Source organism: Stegostoma tigrinum, chromosome 21 (genome assembly GCF_030684315.1).
Source record: "Stegostoma tigrinum isolate sSteTig4 chromosome 21, sSteTig4.hap1, whole genome shotgun sequence".
In the NCBI taxonomy this organism is placed as follows: domain Eukaryota; kingdom Metazoa; phylum Chordata; class Chondrichthyes; order Orectolobiformes; family Stegostomatidae; genus Stegostoma; species Stegostoma tigrinum.
The window spans coordinates 30029282-30055663 of record NC_081374.1 but is presented as its reverse complement, the minus strand read 5'-3'; the positions used below and the strand labels follow the sequence as shown (position 1 = coordinate 30055663).

The 26382-nt window shown below is 39.0% G+C and overlaps 1 protein-coding gene across 4 annotated transcripts in view; it reads right to left on the bottom strand.

The window, feature by feature from the left end:
* Window positions 1–3192: 3192 nt before the first annotated feature.
* The window catches only part of LOC125462997 (metabotropic glutamate receptor 4-like), a 1119827-nt gene continuing 1096637 nt past the window's right edge, over window positions 3193–26382 (bottom strand). For 3 of the 4 annotated variants that reach the window (XM_048553588.2, XM_048553586.2, XM_048553587.2), the window contains one exon: window positions 3193–3762. Coding sequence is in view for 3 of the 4 variants with exons in the window: in XM_048553586.2 (XP_048409543.1) it covers window positions 3713–3762 (50 nt within the window). In the remaining variant the exon portion in view is untranslated. The remainder of the gene's footprint in view (window positions 3763–26382) is intronic. The other variant, XM_048553589.2, reaches the window with a different exon arrangement.

Below are 26382 nucleotides of genomic sequence, written 5' to 3'. Positions count from 1 at the left end.
ACAATATTTCATCGATAATCTATGAAACAGTTTGGGGCACTTCAGAGCTCCTGAAACGTGCCATGTAAATAAAAATTCTTATTTCATTATTACAAAATGATTCCAATGTTAGGATTACTCTACACAAGTTTTATTATACATTTTACAGATGTCTAATGAGAAGAGACTTTCATTCTGTGGCTTATTACTAAGCCCCAGAATTATTTTTTCCTGGAATTTCCACTCAGCCCTTGGTTGACATAATCCTTAATAGGACTGATGAAGCTACTTTTCAGATAATCTTCATATCCTTGGCTCATTTTCAGGTTGCAATTACATTCACAAATATGCAATATTGCATGCAATTCAGAAGAAACTTCACAAAGTCAGAAAAATTACATCAGTAATTAAGAGACGAGAAGTGACATTGAGAAATAGCTTTCTTGTATTAACTATTGGTTGTATTCTGAGACCAAAGGCATTTGACAATCCCACCAGTGAAAAGTTCATGAAGGCTTGTGAGATTGTGCTGTCATGTCCTCAAAGATTTGAAGAAAGCTAGATAATTTCATGGTGCTAAATTGTCAGGTTTAAAAAAATAGCAATGTTCAAAGATTATTGTAACGATTTATGATATGTATGAATATAACAATTTTGTTGAACTGCTGAAGTATTGATATTTCACAACCGAGGCTCAGAAATCTAAATTAACTCAACATAATTGGTATCAAGTAATTTTTAAAAAACAGAATATTCAATAAATCTTTCAATTTCCCTCAAGAACTTTTATAAAATAGAAAGTAATTGATAACATCATAATTTCCTTAGCGCGAACAATGAGTTAGAAATGGCATTATGCCTAATTTGACCATGTTTAGGCAGTCGCTTCAATAAACCTGATAGTCGATTCCAATTTAGAAACATGTGCAACTGCAGTACCTGGGGACAGTAAATTACCTTGGCATTAGTTTGTGATGACCCTTAATAAAGGTGCAAACATAAACATTTGGTTCAGGTCCTACAGTAACTCAAGTATAAAAGCCTAATTAGAAGTTCAGCATTCGTCTGTTCAAGTAGATGTAAAAATCCCAGCTCATTAGTTGAAAGAGACCAGGGAGGTGCCTTAGCCAACACATTGCTCCATTAAAGAAACTGATCATTTATCTCACTGCTTTTTGTGGGTTTCTTAAAGATAACAGCTGAGTAACAAACTACAATTTAAAATGGCTTTAGAATTTTCTGACTACATTACATGTGCAATTAAAAATAGATTTATTTCTTTCTAATTTTACCCTGTCCTTTGAAATTCTCTTCTAAAATTACTTTTAGTTGCTAACAGTCCTCCCATACTAGAAATGTGACCTAGCATTTGGGACTACTATAATTGAATCCTAATAAGGATAACACAGTCCCATTAACTAGTGGTCCAATGGCCTCATTTGGAAACTAACAATAAGCTACAGATAATAAAATGTGAGGCTGGATGAACACAGCAGGCCCAGCAGCATCTCAGGAGCTCAGCTTGTGCTCCTGAGATGCTGCTGGGCCTGCTGTGTTCATCCAGCCTCACATTTTATTATCTTGGATTCTCCAGCATCTGCAGTTCCCATTATCATCAATAAGCTACAGATGCCACTCAACCTAGCCGAAGGTATAGGGTGGAAAGTAATCAACAGGGAGTGCACACAATAGCTGGTAGCAGTCTATAACCTCACTCTGCTGTTGTAGTTTTGCTTTTATAAAGCAAGCTTTAAAAACAATCTCTGTGGAATTCAGGCTTAGCTGCTCACAGATGAATTATTCCAAAACATAGCAGGCCCACAACTAGTTTCATCAAGGTTAAATTGTTTCTTGTCCCTTTGTTTTCTATCCATTTGTGGGATGTGGGTGTCACTGGCTGGCCAGCATTTCTTGCCCATTCCTAGTTGCCCTTGAAAAGGTGTCGGTGAGCTGCCTTCTTGAACCACTGCTGTAGGCTGACCCACAATGCCATTAGGAAGAGAATTAACATACATCAGGATCTAACTCCTGCTTTGCGTAGGGATGCCGTTACAGCACCAGAATCAACATGACATTGGAACTGCTTCTATGCTGTTGGTGCGCAGCAAGTCTACTCCTAAATTGCATCAATTATTTAGCTGGAAGACAAAAGTAACTATATCCTAATTTAATTGCACTCTTTTTTTTCTTCAGGCTTGCTCACATCAATTACTTACTTCCAACTCAGTATCTGTTCCAACTCCATCATCAGTATCGCTTGTAAAGCACTCAAGCTATTGATAAGAGTGTATTGCTAATGTAAATTGTGCTCAGGATTCCATCTGCATTTCACGTCCTTTTTAAATCTAGCCATTGAGGCACAAAAAAGATCAGTACACTTCACAAGAATTGTTTCAATTGCTAGGAAATTGGTGGTTTATAATGAGGAATTAATTTGTTAACCAAAGTTGTTCACCATAGAATGTATTTTATTTTCGTGCACTACATCACACAAGTTAAGTTTTTAATGAGTGATCAACATGACGTCTGATATTGAAATGGAAAATCTAAAGGTAACAAGATAGGCTCACATTTTTTATAATTGGTTATAATCTCTAATTCAAATGTGTGTTTTTGTTTCGCATTATTGTAATTGCTATCAAAATGTACTGTAATTTGGTTAGGAAATATTATGTTCGAATATAATTGATAAGTAATGTGCATTAAAACAGACAAAATGATATTTTGTTGCTAAAACCATGAAGGATGCACCTATTGAATAATCTAACTAGTAATTCTTGAATAAGATTCATAATGTCTTATTTAAATCGGAGTTGTCACAGCATATAGTTGATGTCAATTTACTCCTACCATTTGGGAAGACAACAATGTTACCTGAATTTTAAGTTGAGAGGAAAACAAAAACTTGTTTTAGTAAATATATACAGTAAAAGTTATTCATTTTTAACTGAAACAACAGTTTCTCAGGTATTATGATGTTTGGAGTACAGATGTGTCAAGTGGCCCTACCAACATATGTTTGAGAATTTTGAAAGAATTCAGAAATGGTTCTTTTGGAAGATTTCATGAAGCTTCAAACTTGGTGAGCTTGTATGTAATTGTAGTTGAGTTACATTAGTTTTCCCTTTCCACTTTCTAATCACCAAGCAAAACATATCCAGTACCACAAATGCAAAATCATTTTTACTGAAAAACAACTCCATCAGTTGCAAAACACTATTTTATTAGAAATTTTTGTATAAAAGTGAACATGCTCTACACTTTCCATTTAAGTATTCATAAACAACCAGGCACTGTACTTTTGATTGGTCAGGACATAAAGCAGACATTTTTGTTTCCCCAGTCAGTTTGTCACATACATTAACTTGCCATCTATTTGGTGAGCAATTAAACATATTTTATTTTGCAACACATTGAGTAAGTTCAAAATCAATAGAAATAAAAACAACTCTGACACAATCACAGACAACTTCACAAGATTTAAAGGGAGTTAATTTTGTTGACAAATCATCAAGAATCAGTGATTCAGGAATTGTCATCCTCCTTCCGTGCAGTCTGTCATCTTGATCTTTTTGGGTCTCCTATTGAATGTTACGCTTAGATACCATCTCTTTTACTTTGAAATGGCCCTTCTTGGTTTTGTAGGTGGACATCCGGACTAATGAAATGTCTGTCTTTTAGATTATTCTTTCTTTCAAAATCTCAAAAGCCCCTTGAGGAGTGTCACATTCACTCACATTGCATGATTACTGTAGCTGACGTATGTTTGCTTGGTAGCTAATGCTGTAATGGACAAATAAACACCAATAAGACATTAATACTTAAAATGGAAATGACAGCACCTCAAAACTGTACTTTAAATCATCTCACCAAAACAAAGTAAAAAGGGTGTTTGAACCTTCAGAAAAACTTCAACAACCGTACTTCCTCACCATGTAACTTAACTTAAATTAGCTGATGTTATCTTGCTTAATTAAAACATTTGAGATTTAGATTTACTGCAGTACTTATGCTGAGAGTAAACTGATGGTATTTTGTTCACTTTTTGGTTCTGATTAGGTCTTCATCTTTGCATACCATTTACACTTAATACAATGCTCCAGGATGGCATGAAACACTGATTGAAGTAAAAACATAAGGCATTGGAAGAAAGTAGCATGTTAGGCAGCAGCTGTGCAGAAAGAACCAGGGTGAACATTTTGAGTTCAATACGACTTCTTCGAAGCCAAAGAAGCATCATTGGGCACAAGGGTGTCAACTCTGTTTCTTTGTCCAGAGGGGCTGCTAGAAGTGTTAAGTTTCTCCAGCACTATTCTTTTCAACTATTCAGCATTCTCTTCACATTGCAGAACTTTACAATTATTATAACACTCACTGATATTTGGACTATTTGTGAAGTTTGTAACAAAGAGTTACAATTTATGAAGTTAATAAACTAGTCAGCAATTTTTTGAATAGAAATTCAAACTGAGATTTCTTTTTCCTAGTCGTAAAATGGAAGCATTGTAAAGAAGTAGGGAGCATACGTTTTGGGTTTAAAAAAAATTGTCAGCATGGTAAAATACATTCTTTAATTCCTTTACACTTACCTAGAGCATAATATTAAAACATATATGTTAAAGGAAAGGATGGGGTTTTCATAGAAATGCATACAAAAATATACAATATATCGCAGCAATATGACAGTTAATGATTCAATAGTGAAAGTCATTTTCATTACCCAATCCATAAATAGTGAAATAAAGTTATATTTTGGGTAAATTTTACAAACATGTCTTTACTATGATGGATATGGACCAAAATAAATGTACCATTTTAGTGTAGGTTGCCTTCAGTATATTCATAAATTTCATGATAATCATCCTCCTAATAAAAGAGATTGCCATAGAAATGAATGGGAAGTCTATAGCTTCCCTCGAGTTGTACAGCTGAACTAGATAGGTGCTGAGTAAATACACAGATAACCAGCATTGACAGCTCTGACAGTACTAATACACCATTTTGAAATTCACAAAATGAATGCAACTTTAAATTGTTAAAAATGTTTTTTTGTGCACAGAATTCATTTTATTATAAATTATTAAATTTGCTTTGCAATTTTTCAAAGTATGTTTGCCATTGTATGAACAATTTGCCACATCATTCAGAACATTGCTATGCTGAGCTCCTGTGAGCTCTTGCCTTTTTACTCTGTGATAACCTGATAGTCATGACATACAAAACTATTGTGAATTCTGCCAACTGTTTCTTAACCGAGAAATAATACAAGGAGAAACTTGGAAAAATAAACTGAAACATGTTGTAACTTTTGCATGTATAACACTAACAGTAATATGATTTGGCTTGCTTGATGAACAAAACTAACTGAGATCGAATCCTAGGCTATAAGATATTATCTGATCCCCTCACTTCCTCACCTTCTCTTACATAACATTTATCGGACAGAATTCACACAGTGCAGTTACAGACTGTTATTTCAGGAAGTCAGCTGTGGCTTACCATTGAAACTTAAATTACCTAGAGATCTTGGTAATTCATCACTGCACGTATTTAAGAAAACAACCAAAAGAATAAGTCATTTAGGTACTAGTGGCTGTCACACACTCAGTTCCCACACTTAGAGCTGCAGTTAATCGGCTCAATGAGGGGTTATTTGCAGCAGCCAATCAAAGACCCTAGGAGGAACATTTCAGTTCCATGGAGCAGGTGTAACTTACTAAACACCCAGCCTTCAGCCTAAGTGGCTACCATCGAGACTTCTAAGGATTCAGTATCCCAGCTGTAGAAATCCTGACTGCTGAGAATTAGAGGCCAACTACTCCTCACTGGCATCAATACCACCAGGAGCTGGCAAGAGTGCTCACCAGAGGCTGAAGACACTGAGAAAAGCCAGGTCAAAGGTGAGTGATGACTGGGGCAGTAGGTAGGACAGGGATAGAAGAAACAGTGAAGCTTTCAGTGCCTGAATCAACAAGTCCAGGACAATCAATCTGGAAAAAATGTGTCCGGTTTAAAAACATCTTCCTGGAAGGCAACTGGAAAACTGCAGAGTTTGACAGAGTGCCTTCAGTAGGCATAGGAGAACACTGCAGCTGCTCTCATCTCTGAGCTACCATTACATTAATGGCCCACTTGATACTCTGTCCCTCAGCTCACTTCAATGAACCTAACTGGTATCACACCAGCAGTGACCAGGAATCCTACATCAATCTCTTTTGTCTCCTGAGTTCGCCACTCCGGGAGACTGAAATATTGCCTTTCTGCTACAAGTCCCATGTGATGGCCTGCATTAAATCTAGTAACTAATTTATTCCATGCTTATTCCTAGTAAGATTCTATCACTGGCCAACATACTTGACAATTCATTTGCACTGTCTTTCACCAATAACTGAATATCAAGAAGTCTGAAGCATCTTTGTAGGATAGTCAATCATTACAATGCAATATGTAATCTAAAGGAAAACGTATATTCTTTGTGCCATCTCTTTGCCATCTTGTCAGAAACTTAACAGGTATATTCCCACACATAAGCTACACAGTTCAGAGAGTGTGAAAGTGTACTAACAGCAAATTTTTCATCCATTGATTTTTAACTCTGAAGATGTACTACTGTATCAGAGACACCATATTTTTAGGAGGAACACTGAACTGAGGTCCTGATTGCTGTGCACTATGGATTCTAAAGATCATAAGCCACTAGACTGATAAATAGCACAGGAACCGTTTCTATTCCCTTGTTTTTTATCCTTCAAGCAAAAGCACACAAAACAGATCATCTGGCCTTTAATCTACTTGGACTTACTGTACATAAATTGGTGGCCATATTTCTCTACAAAACACAAATGAGCATAATTCAGAAAAATATACTTTTAAATGTAAAGTACTTTAGGACAATCTGAAAGAAGCATTACAAAAACATTTTTTGTTCATTCTTTAAGTTACTGCACACCTGCTTATATGAACTTACAGTCGTAGACACTTTTGTTCCTTTTCCATGATTTGAAACAGCAAGTAATGCTAAGGAAGGAGGTGAAAATGACACGAGTTTGTCAGAGACAAAAACAATTGCTGGAAAAGCTCAACAGCTCTTGCAGCATTTGTGAGGAGAAATCAAGAGTTAACTTTCCAGAACTTCTGGGGAAGGATCACCGGTCTCAAAGTTAACTCTGATTTCTCTTCACAGATGCTGCCAGGCCAGCTGAGCTTTTCCAGCAATTTGATTCACAACACCTACAGTTCTTTCAGTTTTTGTACGAGTTTGTCATTTTTGCTTTCTGTTTCTGGCAGAGGTTTGATTTGGTCATAGTCTACACTAGCCTGGTGTTCAAACTGGTTTCTTATTAAATGTATTGTCTCTTGGGTGTAACTTTGAACTGGGTATTTTTAGCAACAGAGTGGATGTTCAGAAACCAGACAAAATCAAATCTGCCACACAAAGGAAGTTGCAGAGTTCATTTTTAGCTCTTGTCCAGTTAACTGGACTCGGTCAGTCAAGAGGACTAACAGTAGAAAGATGCAAAGAAAGGAGGCTTGAACTAATTTTGATTGGTCACCAGCCTGAAAAATTAACTTTATGCTTCTTTCTCAACAGTTGCTGCTTGGCCTGGTTACTGCTGCTGGCTTTTTGTGATTTTGAAATGCAACAAATGCCTGTCTGATAACTTTGACGCATCCCTGGACAGAATCTTACATTTTTTCACCAAGTGTGAGATGTTATGTTGAGTTTTTATTGAAAAAGGATTTTTTTATTTTGTTATGAGGCCAGCGAGATTTCTCGTCACATTTTAACCAAAGCCTCATTCACTCTCCATCCTGTCCCTATGGCATTCCGCTCTCCAATCCCACCCCGACCACCAAACTTATCATGTGCAGTTCCCAGCAACTTTGTTATCCAGGGATTAACCAGCATCCCTAGCGCCCATACCATCTTTAAGAGCCTGTAGTGCACCTAGACAAGCACTGTTAGTTCAGAACTGACCTGCACAGTTCCTGACGTTTTGCTGCATGCATGGCAGGCAGGATGATATTGGAGCCCCACTTTGTGGGCAGGGACAAAGGCAATCCTCTTGTGACTATTTCCTCTATGAGTGACAAACACTGCTGTGGCAGACTGTGTGTGTCCCTGGGCACTGTACCTGGATTACAGCAACTACTGGAGTGGGACCAGTGACCAAAGGAGCGTATGACCACCCAAACACACTGGCTGCCAAAGTGACAGGTGTGCTAGATCTCACAGCAACTGCCTGCTTCCAGGGCTCCACTAGGGACCTTTTTAGAGCTTTCTCAATACTCAACCCACAAATGTTTCAAGTCTATTATCAATGTAATTTGCAATTGCTTCATCTCATTTAGCTTTTGCAGCCTGGGTATTAGACTTTGCTGACATAGCTGGATCTCCTCTGCAGGGCACTAGAAACTAGACACTAAATTCTGACTGTGCCACATCATTACACTGAAGACTTTTTTTACTGCTTCTGTTCCACCATTGTACATGTCATTTGGGATCAAGTGTCACATCTTAGAAGTCTGCAACAAGGAACTTGGGAGCTGCTATGATGTCTATATCCTTGAGAATTCACATTTTCCTGCTTCATTTTAAAGGCTGGATTGCACAATGGCTTCCATCTGCAAACATGCGTGAGAGTCCATCACACAACCCCCTGATTGGGCCAAGCATAGATACAATGCAGAGACAACACAGTGTGGCACTGGAGGACCACAGCAGGCCAGGCAGCACGGGAAGGTTGATGTTTTGGGTCAGGACTCTTCTCCAGAGGTGGATCCTGACCCAAAATGTCAACTTTACTGTTCCGCTGATGCTGCCTGGCCTGCTGTGTTCCTCCACCTCCACACTATTTTGTCTCTGACTCCAATATCTGCAGTTCTTGCTATATCTAGATACAATACAGCCCATTCTTCAACCAGAAACAGTCACCTGAAGATCTGCCTGCAAAGTGGGGCTTAAATTTTACCCTGTCTGCCATGTATAGGGCAGATTTTGGGAACTGTGTGTAGGTCAGCTCTGCATTTGACAGTGTTCATGCAGGTGCACAACTGGTTCTTAAAGATAACACAGCGTGGACCTGGAGGAAGGGACCCAACCTGAAACGTCAGCTTTCCTGCTCCTCTGATGCTTCATGGCCAGCTGCGTTCCTCCAGCTCCACACTGTGTTATCTCAGACTCCAGCATTGGCAGTTCTTACTATCTCTGAGGCTTAAGGATGGTGTGAGTGCAAGGGATGGCGATTGATTTCTGGATACCCTGGGTTGGATCATTTTTGTGGGGTGCTTGCATTACTGTCTAGATGCAATCGTTTGTAGGCTGTGCTCTGTGCAACTAGACAAGGAAAGAGGGCTGTGAGGAATTCCGAAGAGCTGGGACAGCAGCAACAGTCATCCAAAAAGGAAGATAAAGACAGTGAGCAGGAGGAACATTATTGTCCGCATGATACGGGTGCTGCAGCATCTGGTGCAAAAAGCCAGATAGGACTTAACTGACATCTGGTTCTTTCTGACATCTGACTCTAACGGATGTAAGCTAGATGCAGTATCATCTATTGACTCTAAATTCATTGCTGGAGAAACTAGGAGGCCCTGTTTGTTCCCATAAAGCAAACACAATGTTTTTATGTTTTTGCTTTTGCTATTTTGAAAACAAATAAACATCTTAAAATTGTTAAAGTCCAAGGTCCACAATCTTGGAACACATGGTAGGCCATTTTGGTCTGAGATTAGGAGAAACTTCTTCTCTTCGAGGATGATGAGCATGTGAAGTAATTTATCACAGGCTGTAGAGGCAAAGTTATTTGTTTTAAAAAAGAGAGATTTTTAGAAGGCAAGGGGGTATGGTGAGAGAACAGGACTATGATGCTGACATCAGCTATGATTATACTGAGTGGCATTGTTTAGATGGTCTGTGGGACTGTCCCTCACAATTCTGAACCATGCCCCCAGCAATTAGTAGGAGGCTGTTGCATGGTTGAAGGGTTGTGTTACCTATTGTTGTTTCCAGAGCCTAAGTTGATGCCAGGTCATCAGTATGGTCTCCTTCCTATCATTATACTTGACAACAGAGCTGAATCTGTTCTGCACTTTTCCTGTCTAGCATGTCTTGTAAGGTTAACCATTCTAAATACTGTGATGATGACACAAGCTTGATAAACTCAGTGTCTGCTATTCTTCATTAGGTCACTATTGTTCCACACTCTCTCAGCTGGACAAAATGGTTGCAGCCATTTTGTCATGTATGTGTTGATTTTCAGCATTAATTAAGTTACATTGCTGCCGGTCATTGCAGAACCTGGATATGTGAAGTTATTAACAACTTCCAGTGTCACATTGTCAGTGTTGATAAATTGCAACATCCTGCACAGTGATATTTGTCTTCCAGATGCTAATAGTCAAAGTAAACTTTACATCCACGAAAGGGTCTGTTTATTTCCCACTGATGATGTTCTTCTATATAAAATGTTTGTACAACATTCTCAGCAGGAAACTACTTTCTGATGAAGATTTGGTGCACTGTTGTCTCAGACATCCAATGTGCAAGGCTGAATGGCATTCCTTCAGTTGGAGTGTGTTCGTATACACCCTCTATGAACAACTTTAAAGATGTGTATTTTTTTTTTGCTGCTACCATGCAAGGCCGTGTTGCATGACTCAACCCTGTTTGAAACCACTGCAGATCTTAAGAAGTTCCACTGCTGTGCTTTCATTATTGATCTTATGCATCATGCCATGGTAAAAGGAGGTTATACAGGGCAACTTCAGTGAGTGGCTGAAAATTTTCCCTAGTCCCTTACTTAGCCCACCTCTGCTCATGTGGTTGAATGTCTGAGAGAATGATGAAGGCATTATATTGTGACTTTTAAAAAAAATTCATAATATTGCCCTTTCAGTTCCATAATGAGAAGATCATATCAATTTTGGATCTTCTGTTCTGAAATCACACTGGCTTTTGGGGCAAATACATTCTGGCAGGGTCTAAGTCTAATGCAGGCAACATGGGAAATAATTTTCTGACGATGATTACTGATATAGTCATTGTACATACTGTGGTTGCCTTTGTTCTTGGATATGGTCACAACCTTTACATTCAATCTATCCTGGTACATTATCCCCGTCCTGAGAAAGAGATAAAGAAATTATGCAGATGCCATGGGAGTGTTGGTTTCCTGTGCTTGATGAGTCGGAAGGGGTTATAGTATCGGCACTTAAGAGTTTTGCAGTTAAGAGAAGCAATTATTGTGCTAAAATCCTATCACGACAGGCAGGCTTTCCTGGTGATAGCATTCTCTCTGGGGAATATCTCAAGGTACCAATCTTTCCATCTGTTCATTGCAGCAGATGATCACCTCCCACTGTATTTATTTTCAATGGAACTGTTTACTTTGGTGCACCTGTTGACTTTTTTGATCCTTTCATAAATGCCACTTGTACTTCCTTTATCAAAAGGTGTCGGATATGTTGACATAGTTGCAACCAGTAGTCATTGGTACACCATCTATCAGTTTGTTGGATCTTAATTTGTGTATTAATTGAGCACAATGAATAACCAATATAGGTGAAAACATATGGCTTTGGCATGATATAGAATCACTGAGAACCAGTCAAGGTAATTAAACTTAAAGTACTTTGAATATTATAATTCAAGCAATGGCATTATTGGCTTGATGATGGTTTTGGAGTTGGACTTTCAAAAGACACTTGGTCTCCTAAACAGCAGTTTTACCTATCTGCACAACTGAAGGCCATGGGATTAAAGTGTCAGCATGGATAAGGAGTTGATTATGAGACAGAAAGCTGAAGAGTGATGAATATTTTGTTTTTATTGGAGTGCTGTTTACACAGATATTCCCAAAACCACTGCTACTTCATATGCATGATCTCGATTATAGCATCTTAACGTAATTTCAAAGTTTGCAGATGACTCAAACATTTTTTTTTCGATATGTTTTAAAAAAGTATACTGCTTCCTTGGCCTCATTAATAGAGGCCTAACATACCAAAACAAGAACATTACAATGAATCATTATAATGCACGATTAGAGCTCAGGTAGAGTGCTGTGAATAATTCTTAGCACAAGGCTTTCAAAAGCATGTTAATTCTTGACAGAATGCACGGGGATTTACTAGAATAGTGGCAAGAAAAAGGGAATTCAGTTTTCTGCAGAGAAGCTAAAGAATCAGATATTGGTCAGTTTAGGGCAGAAAGGGTTAAGGATTGATTTTAGTCGAGGCATTCAAAGTAATCAACAGTTATCATTGAATGTCTGTCTGTAAGTGGTTTCCATTAGCAGTTAGACTGGTAACCAGAGGACAGAAATTTAAGATAATTCATGGAGGAATCAAAGTAATCATAATGAGACTTTTTTTTTAAAGAAACAGTGAGTTATGATGGTCTAGAGTAGAAGTAGTTTCAATCATAACTTTAGACAATTATTTGAAAATGCAAAAAAAGCCGAGGGTCCAGGGGAAATTAGTAGAGCAATGGGACCAATTCAATAGCCTTTTCAGTGCCAGCACAAGTACAATTGGTTGCACTAGCTTCTTCTGTGCAACGCTATAACTTTAGCACAATGTTGAAATGAAGTTGGCTAGATAGTACTGTTTGTGTGGATTAGTCAGGGTGAAATCAAAAAGACAAGTGATTGGATTGGAAAGTGCATTCTCAGAGCAATGGAATATTATTTATAGTACTGCTGAGTGCTGTCAGAAGGAACGGTGCACACATTGCCCTAGCAGTGAGGGGGGAAAAAAATTGCTGGCAGAGTCGAGAAGGAGTGGTTAAATGTAACTGAGTTGACGAGCAGCAGGTCATGGATGTAATGGTCTAACCTGGCCAGGGAAAGAAACAGGTTATATTTACTGATTCACCTATACTTTGTTTTTGAGCACCTCCCACCCACCTACCCACAAACTTGACTCTCTGGATTATATAGAGTATGCAGGAGCATATATTCTGTTCAGTTATTTTAAAAAAAACTTAAATTATCAAAACATAAAATAGTATTTGTTAGATTAGATATTGTATGTTTATGTCTATAAAAGCTGGAGATCTCAAATATAAGGAAAGCAAGTGCTAGAGAAACTCAGCAGGTGTGGCAGGATCTGTGGAGAGAGGAACAGTTAATGTTTCAAGTCCAGTAGGAATCATCTTGAACTTGTGTTGGAATTGATGTTCTTTATTAGTTTTCAAAAGTATCGAAAAATACTTGAGAATAGAAATCAATTAGCCCTATTTAGATTGTTCCAGTTTAGCAAATGTGGTAGTTAACCTTCTCTATATGCTGTTGCATCAATTAATACTATTTCATGAAGTTGTGAGCTCGTGTCTGGTTAATATACTTTTATGATGTTTTATATTCTTTTGAATATTGTTTTCTTCTCTCCATCATCCTTTTCAATCTTCCTTTCTTCAAGGTTTATCAGTAAAGATGATATTTCATTTCTGTCTTATGAGTGTTGTCTTATACTGGTTTCTAATGGTATTCTTTCAGAAGGACCTTCTTGCCATGTCTTATTAGTTGGATGGTTCTAGTGTTCCTCCAGTAATCTTATTTTCATGCCTATACGTGGTATTGTCATGTCTCTTTGAAGACTTTCTTTTCAGTGCTTCAACTATTGTTCATATCTTTCTGTTTAATAGCATTTGTGTGTTGCATCCACATCCCCTTCTCAGTATACCTTAATTTCACATTGAACCAATCTGGCTTTTCCTGCCAGCTGTATTAGTGACTTTTAGGATTAATGTGTGTCATACCTAATTGTTATACTTATTTCCAAATCAAACTTGTATGTCTAACCATATATTTTCCTTTTGTCATCTACAATCCTCTCTTGCCTCTCATGTTGTGAAAAATGTGACCCATGATGATTTTGCAAACACTGAAATTCAGAATGGCTATTGACACCTATCTTAGCACCTGAAGTTTACCTTCAACTTTCTACATCAGCTTGACTGATATTGACCTTGCGGTGAAGTGGCGGTGTGCATACCTCTGATGCAGGAAGCCCAGGTTTGGGTCTCCACCGCTGCCCCCACCCCACCACCCCAGAGATGCGTCATAACAGTTCTGAACTGATTGATTATCTGGTCTGACTGATAATGCAAGTGCTGGGCATATGCTTATCACTGAATACCAACTCTTCATTCCTCATAGAATCTCCTTGAGCGAAGATTGAAGGAGGTATTCCTTGTCTCTCATGGGTCAAATTTTGAAGACTAGTTCCAGAAACACAAAGGTCTAGATCATTTCCGTGAGGAAAAACCACACATCACTAGAGATGGAGAACTGGTAACTCCAAAATCGGTACAGACTGCATTACAAGGCAGTCCTAACTGGGAGTGGTCCTGAGTTGGAATACAGCTGAGCATAAACCTACATTGCAGTTTCTTAAAGTAATTTTTAAAATCAATGATGTCAGCATCCACTCTGGCCGTGTGAGCTTCCAAGGTACATACGTGGCATCACCTTCAGGAACCAGAAGTCAATCCTGGCATACTGACGCTGATCACCACGCACAGAACTTTATTGCACCTGGACACGTGTGCAGCTGCACAGCTTAGAGGGAACATGTAGCCAGTAGTGAAACTCTTACAAAGTGCAGTAACCATGTATTCTATACAGAAACGGAAGTAACGCAAGAAATATGAAGGGGTTGCAGAGATATCATAAATCCAGTATTCAAAACAATAGCTTTAGAATGATAGAATCTCTACAGGTGAAGAAAGAAACCATTCAGCCCACAAGTCTGCACCAACCCTCCAAACAGCATGCCATCCAAAAAATGCAATTGCTTATGCGGTGCATACGACTCTATGTAAGCCATTACTGAAAGGGGATGGTCACTGAGTAACAGTTTGAGATTTTACTCGAAAAAATTGTATGCAGCAGAGATTCAGGATATTTCAAGAAGCAACTGGCTGCTTCGGCAGGAAGACACACTCCATGAATGAAATCTAGAAGGCACTGTGGTTCAAAGGGAATTACAGACCCAGACTTGCATGAAGGGAATCAAAGCTAACGGGCTTCCACCCAAAAAGAATGGATTTTCCAGATTAGTGAAAGCTCCACGTGGATTGTGGTAAATGTTTATTATTAATAATCTACATTTATGTATACAATGGGATAGAGAGGAGTACCATAAAAATCACCTAGTTATATAGACTTGTGGGACGAACAGCTCAGAGTAGGACCAAACGTTTGGTCCTTCCCAAACTCTCTGTACCAATCATTATCATATCATAGTAGCCTGCATTGTGAACATGCAGCATTGTCAATATGCAGTAAACTTTTGTCTTGCTCACTTCATGAGGATCTTCTAATTTCGACCAGGATGTGGTTTTCCATGACCTAGGCAAAATAGGACTCTTAATTCCCTATACTTGAAAGGGATGTTGTTAGCAAACTTCATGTACACCAGCACATGTCATTCATCTCACTATGGAATATGTCCAAGCACGAAAAACCAATCAGAGTTGAATCTGATTTTATCACATATTCCAGTATTGTCAGTAATGTACAGGGAAAGTTTCCCTGATGCCCCCACTACTAACTTTCTGGAATTGTTTGAAGATGTAAAAGAGGCATATTACCCTCAATATTATTGAGGGTAATATTGTTGATGTTGTGTATGTGGCCTTCCAGTAGGTTTTCAATATAATGCCACAAAACAGACTTGTGAGAAATATTAACACACATGGATATACAATTGGCTGAGTGGTTTAAAAAAAATGACCAATGGTCATTGGAATTTTTTGGGGCTGGATGAAAATTTGTACTGGTGTTCCTCAAGGACTGGCACTGGGTCACTTGTTTTTCCTGGTTTACGTATTAATGATCCAGACTTTGGTATGAAGGGGACCATTTCAAAGTTTCTGGGCAATACAAACCTTGGAAGCATTGTCCTCCTCGTGGTTTACAATATAGAACTACAAAACAACAGAGACATCTTGATGGAGTGGGCTGATAAGTGACAAATGAAAGTTCAATGCAAAGTAATGTATACTGATATACATTTTGTAGGAAAAACATGGGCAGACAATATGACAATGGGGTATAATTCTAATGGATGGGGAGAAGCTGAGCAATCTGAGTTATTTGTGCAAAAATCAGTGAATTTAGCAGAACAGGTGTTGACAGCAATTAAAGTATGCAGTATCCTGTGCTTTATCAATAAGGACCAAAAGTACAAGAGCAAGGAAGTGATGCTTGACTGAAAACCCAAATGTTGGAAATCACAGGGTTCAGGCACCATTTATGGAGAGAGAGCAAGCTAATGTTTTGAGCTAAGAGATGATGCTGTACTTGTATACTTGTTCAACCTCAGTGGGAGTCTTTGTTACAGTTCTGAATGCTAAACCATAGAAAGGATGTGAACACATTTCGAGAGAGAGAGAGCAGCAGAGACCTACAAGGATAGTTCCAGGAATGACAAACTTCAGTTATGATAAATTACAAAGGTTGGGGCTATTCTGCTCCGATAGAAGGCAGCTAAGAGATCTGATAGTGGATTTCAGAATCATGAGGGGGCTAAATAAATACAGTAAATAGGGGAAAATGTTGCTGATCTTAAAAAAGAACAAGAATGAGAGGGTATAGTTTTTAAAGCGATTTTACAAAAGAAGCAAAGAAGAGATGAGAAGGCATTATTTCACACCACGATGGTCTGGAAAGCACTGCCTGGAGCCTCAATTCAGGTATTCATGAACATAAATTATAGAATCCCTACAGAATGGAAACAGGCCCTTTGGCAAAACAAATCCACAGCAACCCTCAGAACATCCCACCCAGACCCATCTCCTCCTAAATCTACATGCCCCTAAACACTATATGGGCAATTTAGCATGGCCAATCCACCTAGACTGCACATTTTTTGGACTGTGGGAGGAAACTGGAGCACCCGATGGGAACTCACACCCGTGCAAACACAGGGAGAATGGACAGTCAACTGAAGGTGGAATTGAACCTGGGTCCCTGGTGCTGTGAGGCAGCAGTGCTAAGCACTGAGCCACGGTGAAGGCCTTGGATGATTGTTGGTATTTAAATAATATGCAGGTGTATGGGTACAAGGCAAGAAAATGACATTAAATTATGACATTTATTCAGAGTGCCAGTCCAGATATATTGAGCTGAATATTCTCCTCCTGCACCATAACGCCTCAGTGATTCTGCAATACTCAATTCTAACAAATGCTCCATTTCTCTTATACACTTTGGTCAGCCAACTGTAAAATCCCTGACATCTTGTTAAAAGTTAGGATGGAGATAGCAGGAACTGCAGATGCTGGAGAATCTAAGATAACAAGGAGTAGAGCTGGATGAACACAACAGGCCAAGCAGCATCAGAGGAGCAGGAAAGCTGACGTTTCAGGCCGAGACCTTTCTTCGGAAAAAAGAAGTTAGGATGGATCAGGTTGAGAAAACATTGAGGGCGGTCGTGACTTTCAAAGTCATAAATCATCTCAACCTGTAAAGGTAGTTTTTTTTTCCTGAGAAGGAAGCTTAAGCCTCTATCTTTCCTTCACCATTTTATAATGTGGATACTATCTCCTGTATGCTTGTCCCTACCCTTGGCACCACCCCCACTTTGGATGTACCAATTCTACCACATCGTGACATTGCTGGCATGACAGGTGATGTCATTTCATCTGATGTGATGTTTAACAGACACAGCAGGCCTTCAGTCCTGATCTTGTTTCTATGAACTCCTCCCAGGTGAACAAAGGTACTATATCCACAGAAGCTATTTGAAGTACAGAACTCAGACAACAATTTGGCTTTTATTCAGAGCAGAAACACCCGTTTGGAAATACCCACCTTTTCACTTTTTCCAGTCTGGGAAACTGATGGTGCACAAGTTAAATTCCGAGCCATGTTCAAGCCAAGTCAAAAAGAGCTCACTAATGCCTTCCAAAGAACCTACCTGGTGGCTCAGTGGTTAGCACTGCAGCCTCACAGCACCAGGGACCCAGGTTCGATTCCAGCCTCGGGCAACCGTCTGTGTGGAGTTTGCAAGTTCTCCCTGTTCCTGTGTGGGTTTCCTCTGGGTGCTCCAGTTTCCTCCCACAGTCCAAAGATGTGCAGGCTGGGTGGATTGGCCGTGTTAAATTCCCCATAGTGTTCAGGGGTGTATGGGTTATAGGGGGATGGGTTTGGGTGGGATGCTCCAAAGGGCAGTGTGGACTTGTTGGGCCGAAAGGCCTGTTTCCAAACTGTAGGGAATCTAATCTAATCTAAAAACTAGGCCCATAAGTAACCACATGCTTGCACTAATAAAAGTATCAACTTTGGCAAATAGGTGTTGCTGACTTTCAACTAGTGTCTCTGAAACCTGGAACTAACTGATGAAGGAGATAATAGGAACTGCCGATGCTGGAGAATCTGAGATAACACGGTGTAGAGCTGGATGAACACCGCAGGCCAAGCAGCGTTTCTAGTTGAAACACTTCTGAAGAAGGGTCCAGATCTGAAACATCAGCTTTCCAGCTCCCCTGATGCTGCTTGGCCTGCGATGTTCATCCAGCTCTACACCGTACTAACTGGTTAAGGCCAGATATATTTCATATAAAAATCAATAATTTTAACATTTACACTTTACTTACACACTTCCCTGGAAGTTAAAATGTATCCTTTCTCTCTGAAGTTAGCTCTGGTATATCAAAAAAAAGGGTCTATTAAAAAACAATTCAGCGACAAATCCAATTGCATTATTGTATAAAACATTGTTTAAACATCGCTCAGAATGTTGAAGAAGCATCTTTATATTTTCGCCAACATCCAGGAAAATTCAGTGCTGAGAAAAATATGCTGTTAAGCACCATACTGATTTCCTGTTGTCAGAATATATCTTGCCATAAATGAAATGCTGATCAAGTCTATTTGCTGAATGTTACTCAAGAAGGCAATGGAGTTTGTGATGCAGTAATGAAAAAAGTGAGTGCACAGCATGAGCTTTTACCAAGCCTCAAAATACAAGGCAAGAAATAGTGAAATGAAAGCAGTCACATTATTCACAGACAGTATAGCTTGCTGCCTGGTACAATTACACCTTTTGTGTAAATAAAAAAAATTGGTAATTCAACTAACTGAAAAGTTGAATCCAGATGCTTGAAAGTAATTTTGAATCATTAACTGAAATATCAATTTAACAGGTACTTAAGTGTTTTATTAAACTAGTATAGTATTACTGTGTAATTATTTCTTTGTCCAGAAAAAAATCCATCCACTATTAGTTGCGATATGAAATTATACTGATTTGGAACAATACTACAAAAATTGACATAAAACTGAAAGGCACAAAACAGGTTAAAGAGAAGGAAAGGCTAGTTTATCATCAAACCAAACTTGTCATTTAAAGATTAGATTCCCTACAGTGCAGAAACAGGCCCTCCGGCCCAACAAGTCCACACCGCTCCCTGAAGCATCCCACCCACACCCATCCCCTTATAACCCACGCACCCCTGAACACAATAGGAAATTTAGCAAAGCCAATCCACCTAGCCTGCACATCTTTGGACTGTGGGAGGAAACCGGAGCACCCGGAGGAAATCCACGCAGACGCGGGCAGAACGTGCAAACTCCACACAGACAGTCGATCGAGGCTGGAATTGAACCTAGGTCCCTGGCGCTGTGAGGCTGTAGTGCCAACCACTGAGCCACCGTACTGCCCCTTAAGTATTGTACAAATTCTTTCTCAGTAAAAAGCTGAGCTATGTTATTGGTTGGCATATTCTCGCACTTTAATAGAACCTAAATTTCCCCCACGTCTCAGCTTCTTACTACCAAGAGGAATAGCGACACAAGTTGAATTCGATTTACTGTCTTTCTCTAATATAAGGTCTAATTTTCAAAAATTCCTTTGGCTAGATTTGGGTACATCTCTCTTAACTTACAACGTGCAACTTGGATTTCGGCTTGGGAGTATAGATTTTGCTGGTTTTAGAAACTTACTCAGCACTGTAGTCAGGCTACACTTAGAATACTGTGAAACATTTTGGTCCCCTTATCTCAGGAAATACATACTGCCATTAAAGATAGTCCAGAGAACATTCATTTAGGGTTGTTTTTGGATTTTCTTGTAAGTGTTTCAGTGCACTGCTTTAGTATTCATTTGATTTTGGGAGAATGAGTGGAGGCCATGTAGAAATAGATTCTTAAAAGCAAGATGTGAAGAGCTTGCTTCCCCTTACGGGACAGCCTAGAACTAAAGACTCCTTGGAGTAAGGAGTCACCATTTAATAAAGAAATTAAAAGGCACTGCTCTCAAAGGGTAGCAAATCGGTGGAAGAATATTGCTTGCAATTTTTTGGTGGATCCATTAAGAAGCTTAATGCACTGTAATTGCAAGCAATACACTTGACAAATCTGTGGAATGCTTTTTTACTAAAGAGGGCTTTAGAGGCAGAGTCATTAAGTATAGTCAAGGATGAAATAGACACAGACAAATTTTGATTCAGTAAGGGAATCACAGGTCGTAGGCATAAAGTAGGAGACTGGAGCTGAAGATTTTCAGATCAGCCATGATCTCATCTCATGGTGGATTGGACTTAATAAGCGAAAGGCCTACTTTTACTCCTACATGTGTTGGAATTGTCTGGTCAACTATGACATTGTTAACAAGATATCTTTGATCAAAGATTAAGTTTTTCCTTTTAAATTTCCTAATTATAATGGAATGCAATTAATCCAAGGAATTTAAAAATAATTCTTTTTAGGTTTTTAAGGATTTTTTTTAAGAAAGGAGTAATGATATAACATGTTATGAAATCACACAATGGTTTCAGATGAGACAATTTCAAGATGTAGCAAAATCGGTATACTGCATGATAGTCAGGATATGCTGAGAATCGATGTTGCATCAATTCTTACCTATATCTGACCTACAAACACTCTTAATTCATGCTTTGGGCAGCAATATACATAATCAAAATGTAACTTGCTTTTTTAGTAATTTTTTTTCTCTCTGCTTTCCTGTTCCTTTTAAAGAATTCTCCCAAAATTTAAGGGTGAGAAGTCATGATATATTTAACTCATTCACCCAATTTTTAAAACAGAAGGAAGAACTGCAGTTGCTGGAAATCTGAAACAAAAACAGAAATTGCTAGAAACTCTATTGTAGCTGCAGAGAGAAAGCAGAGTTAAGATTTCATGAATCTTCTTTAGAACCAAATATTAAACCTGTTATTAAATTAACTAATGGCTCAATTTCTGATGATGCTGCATCCTGTGCCATTTTCTTGGTTGTTCTTGACAGAGGTGGTTTCTCACTTTCTTCCACTCTCAAGAGATATGGAGGCGAGGCAGCCCCAAGTGTTAAATGAATGGGAATTGAATCTATACTATCATTGTTATTCTGAACTACATACAGGCCATCAAAACAACTAATTTAACCAAACCCCTTGTTGACGGAAGCAGACAACGGATGTGGGAATCCCTGACATTTTAAGTGTAAATGATAAATAAACTTTGCCTTTTACTGATGCCTGAATGTTTAAGCAATCTTGCAGGGCCATCTGCATTTTGTCTGCAAATCACTACTGATTCCTTTTGAACTAAATTACAGATTCAGTGCTTTCTCATCTTTGTGCTGAACACAACATCCAATTCCTATTTTCAGTCATACTTACCAAACTTTGATATAAATATGGACACAAATTTGAAAGATCATGGGTTTTGCTTTCAAAGTTGAAGGACAAAACAAGGGCTTAAAAATAAAAAGAGAAATTGTGTTCCCCATTTTTTGTAGAAAATGTACCACAATTTGCATTTTAATGAACATCTGTCTGCTGTTTACAGGGTGTATCTATAAGGGAGTAAGTTTGAATTATGCAAATTACATAGCTCAGAAACTTTGATCTACGCCTAATAACACTACTTAAAATTCATCCATTATAGCCACAATATATAGATCGTTACATCGTTCATATAAATACTTTTAGGAGCTTATCCTTTGTGTATATAGTAATGCAGAATGCTTCATTTTGAATTTTGGCATACATGCTTTAATCAACTTGAAATAAAGGTGCTTTGCCAGTACATGTATACAGTCAAAAACTTCCATTTTTGTTTGATACTAATTTTTATTTACCACGTCTGGTAATGGTTGAGATTGTTCGCATACTAGAATCTATGTGAAATAACTGGAAATACAACACTAAACAACAGATATGCTCGTTGGAGATACACATTAATTTGTGCAGGAATACAAATTAGGGAACAGCAAATCAGCAGTTGGTTCTTCAATCTTCCTGACTTTTCTTACCGTTGTGGTGAACAAAAATTAATGGAGTGCAAGTTGGCCTGTTGATTCATGATTAGACATTTTACATGATTGCAAAACCAAATCTACATGCCATTGAATCTTGCTGAACTTGTGCTTAGACTTATTGTAATATTCAATGAGGCACAGGGATTGTTTTAATTATCAGTACAAAAACTAAAAATAAAGTAAATGATTAAAATGGTTAACATAACCAAATTTGATTTAAGCATTATTCCCAGCTCTCGATTCCTAGCTGTATTGAGGCAGACTGGGAACCTCAGATAAGAGAGGAAAAATTAGAGGCTACCAATTTTCTGTTCTACTGTCCTATATGTAGGAAGAAAACAAAAGCAGGACTGTAACTGACAATGATGTCTCCAAGATCAAATAACCTATCAATGCTTATTAACCGTGAGAAGAATGATTCCATGTAGCCTATTAAAAGCAATGCATTGCGTATTTTTTTCAGTTAAAGTTGCCATACACATATACCAGGCTAGGGAGTCTAGGAGGCAAGTAAAAGGATCTATGATTTAACAGTGCATGCAATTCTGAATACTTCTTGCTTAATTTTTACTGTTTCTTCCCAATAACATCACAAAAAGGTGATGAAGGCAAAACTAAAAAGAAGCATGTGCAAACAAAAAAAACTTTTTGAGGGCCCTAGTCGTCTTTTTTTGGGTCAGCATTTTCAATTGGAAATTGAGGAGGGAATATTTTGAAGTTGTAACCTGTTATTTAACATTAGGCACTCCAGCAACAGGAAATCCTGCAGACACTATTCCTATAGCCAATCTATCTAAAATGCTCACATGTCTTGGAAGCTTTTCTATAGAAGGATCACAATCCTGAATCCTTGGTCATGCCCTAGCACTACAGATCAAGATGGTTTTGCCTATACCTCATCTATCATATCTGCATGTGCATTCAGTCAGGGTCTGTATCATTTGGAAGGTTTACAAAAATTTCAGGTGAAAGGCCTGAAGTTTCACTGTGGAAGTGAAGAATTTAAAAGACATTTTTGTAACACTATTTCTTAAACAAGAAAAAATATCTGCAGCTCAGCAAAAAAAAACTCTATTTCATGTTCAAGGAAACATTAAGCAGTACAGTTGTCTTCCAACATATTAAGCAAAAAGGAAACAATGCAACTAAGCCATAATTACATTGGTTTTTGAATTGCCTAAAACATATGTGCCTTCCATCGTGTTGAACATCTCAAATGAGCCATGAAAACACAAATAATTGTGAAAGATGCAATGTTGTCAGAGTATCTACCGTCAGTAAGGATTATATTGTTTTCAGAATCATGAGCGAGTAAAGTTAAAACAGACCCTAAGAATGGAGAAAATCAGCAGGTCTGGTAGCTTTGCATACAGTGAAACAGCTAACATTTCAAGTCCAGCGAGACTCTTTTTCATAACTGCACTTCCCTAATAATCATTTCAAACCAGACTCATTCAAAGATATCAAAACAAACATTGTATTCTATGCCAAAGCTGGAAAAATGTCAGGTATTGGACTCCACTCAGCGACAGATTTGCTTTCACTCATGCAGTAGACTGTTGTGGCGTTGATTGCTTTACTGATATCAGAAAACTGAATGTGTTAGTTTAAAACAAATGTGGAGCTAAAAGAGTACAGCAGGTCAGACAGCATTCGAGGAAGCAGGAAATTCAGTGCTTGTGTTCGGAACCCTTCTTCAGGACAAGTTTTGACTCTTGTTTCCAGCATCTGCAGTCCTTTCTATCTCTATGGTGTTACAGTTAAGTTAGAAAGAAAAATCAGCGTGCTCCAAGTCACACATCAGTAGCGCCGAATACTGGTTTACCTCAGGAAACAAACAGAGAATGAAATCTAATTGGCCTTAACATCATTGAGGCTGTGGGATGTGCCTACCTCGAGTCTCACCCAAACAACTCATCAAGACACCAAACAACAAGAAAGGTACTTGACATAGACAACTGATGATCTCATATAGAAAGTGAAATGTCAAACATTTCACTAAATCTATCTCAATGCAGGTTACAATCAATTCAATCTTGAGGAAGAATCAAACTATTTTGCAGTATTTTCGACTGACGTTGCACTTTTTGATACACAAGTCTCAATTTTGGATTCAGTTACGCAGCTGAGGTATTTCAGCATATGTTTGTGTGTGTTTCAAGGCTTGAAGGCACCTTAACATCAGAAATGACATTCTTATCTACAGGCGCACTGGAAATGAATGCAGGCCAATCCTACATACATACTTACATGTTTTGGAGAAACTAATCCCACCTTGAACAAAGGGAAGTATTTCTTCAATGGAAGCCTAGATGAATTATTCAGTCGTGTTGCCAATATTTCAAACACTGCAGATCCTACTGGAAAGACCACATCTTTTATATATGTCTGTACTTTGGATTGTGGACTGAAGTGGGAAAAAGACTGTTTTTCCAGAAAACAAGGATTGTTGAAGGGATAACTGCAACTTTTAAAAGTAAGCAAATGATGCTTACTCTATTGTTCAAGCAGGGAGAGGAGGAAGCCTGGTCATTGACGGACCATCATCAGGGAGTATGTAAAGATGAGATGCAGCTGACAACAAATAGTTGATTGATTGGTTTGTAGAGTGGTGAATGAGTTTTCTTACTGTATTTTACCAAACTCACTCAAGCCAATGGTCAGCATCACCATCCTACCTTACCATACGCCATTTCTGAAAGAACACGCTACTCCCTGGATCTTTCCTTGTGATCATGATGCCTGTGGGGCACCTGAAGGGGCATTGGCATCTATACTGCTTGTAACTGGTGACTCCTGAGCATGGACATGGCTGACAAGGACCAGCGTAAGGACAGGGACACTTGTCCATAGTCCAGTTGCTCCATGTGAAGATAGGGCAGCGCCCCAACCAGAGGAAGAGCCACACACGCAGCAGACTGCAGAGTTGGCCCTTCAGCTTCACTCAGACTGCCCCATTCTGATCGTTGGAATTTCAGACCAGGATGTGTACCTACCCCCAGGCAAAAAGACCCTCAGTATGTTTAGCCTGCCTGGCCAAAAACATCCCAGGGTTACCCAAACAAATCTTCAGGAGCAACTGTCTCTAGTATAGAGTAGGTTCCCTCTATCCCATCTGCAGAATAGGAGAACTCAGGAAGGCACAGCGAGAGGGACAGAAGGAGAAAGGTGTTGTGGGCCTCACAAAACCTAGGCATATAGTTTAAATTTGGGGTAAAGGTTTGCCTATACCATTCACAAGTTTGTTTCCGTCTCTGTATAGGGTTTAGATGCTTTGTCGCACCTTTTAGCATCACTCCTTGGTCACTAAGGAAGGGCTATGTTAGGGATATAAAATAAGCGCCAGCTAGATAAAGTGAGAGCAGGTCTATCGAAGCGTGATATTGGCTGACTCTAGCTCCATATTTGTCTGGTTGTGTGCATGGGAGATGGCCAGGGAGTAAACACCCAGCATGCCTGTGTCACCAGCGTTTTGTGTGTGTGTGTAACAGCAGTGTTCTAGCCCAGTACACTCCCAATGATGGGGTATAGATGCAGTCTCCTCCCATACATCTCCATTCCCTTTCTTCCCCTCGGCGAGCCCACTTGCAGTTATCCTCCCAGACATTGTGCATCGTCCATGTCCTTTAAAGATGGAAATGACACTGAACAGTCCTTGGCCACTGCCTTACTGCCTCAGCTTTAACATGTCACTACTACCGTCAACATCACCCCATCCCCATAACCCTGGCACCCATTCTGTCAAGCCAACAGACTTCACAGTTCCCCAAGTCATCACCCAAACCAAGCAAGGAGCCTTACTCTTCCCCATCAACCCCCAACAGCCTAGCGACTTATCAGCTCCCATCTTACCTTCAAGAACAGTGATGATGGGATAACCATGGCCTACGCTCTCAGGTGACTTGATAGGCCAGTCCTGGCTAACACCTACTAGACTCTGAACTGGTGGTCACACATGCCCAGGAATGTAGCAGGCCCCAACCTTGCCCTTAACTATCTGCTCTACAACTGACTGACAGACAGGTGTCCCTATGGAGTTGGGTATGGGCCACTTCCTGAAAACTATCCAATTACTTGCTGCAGATACACTGAGTTTTGGGTGTTCACTGTTGCCACGTGGTAGAGTTAGCA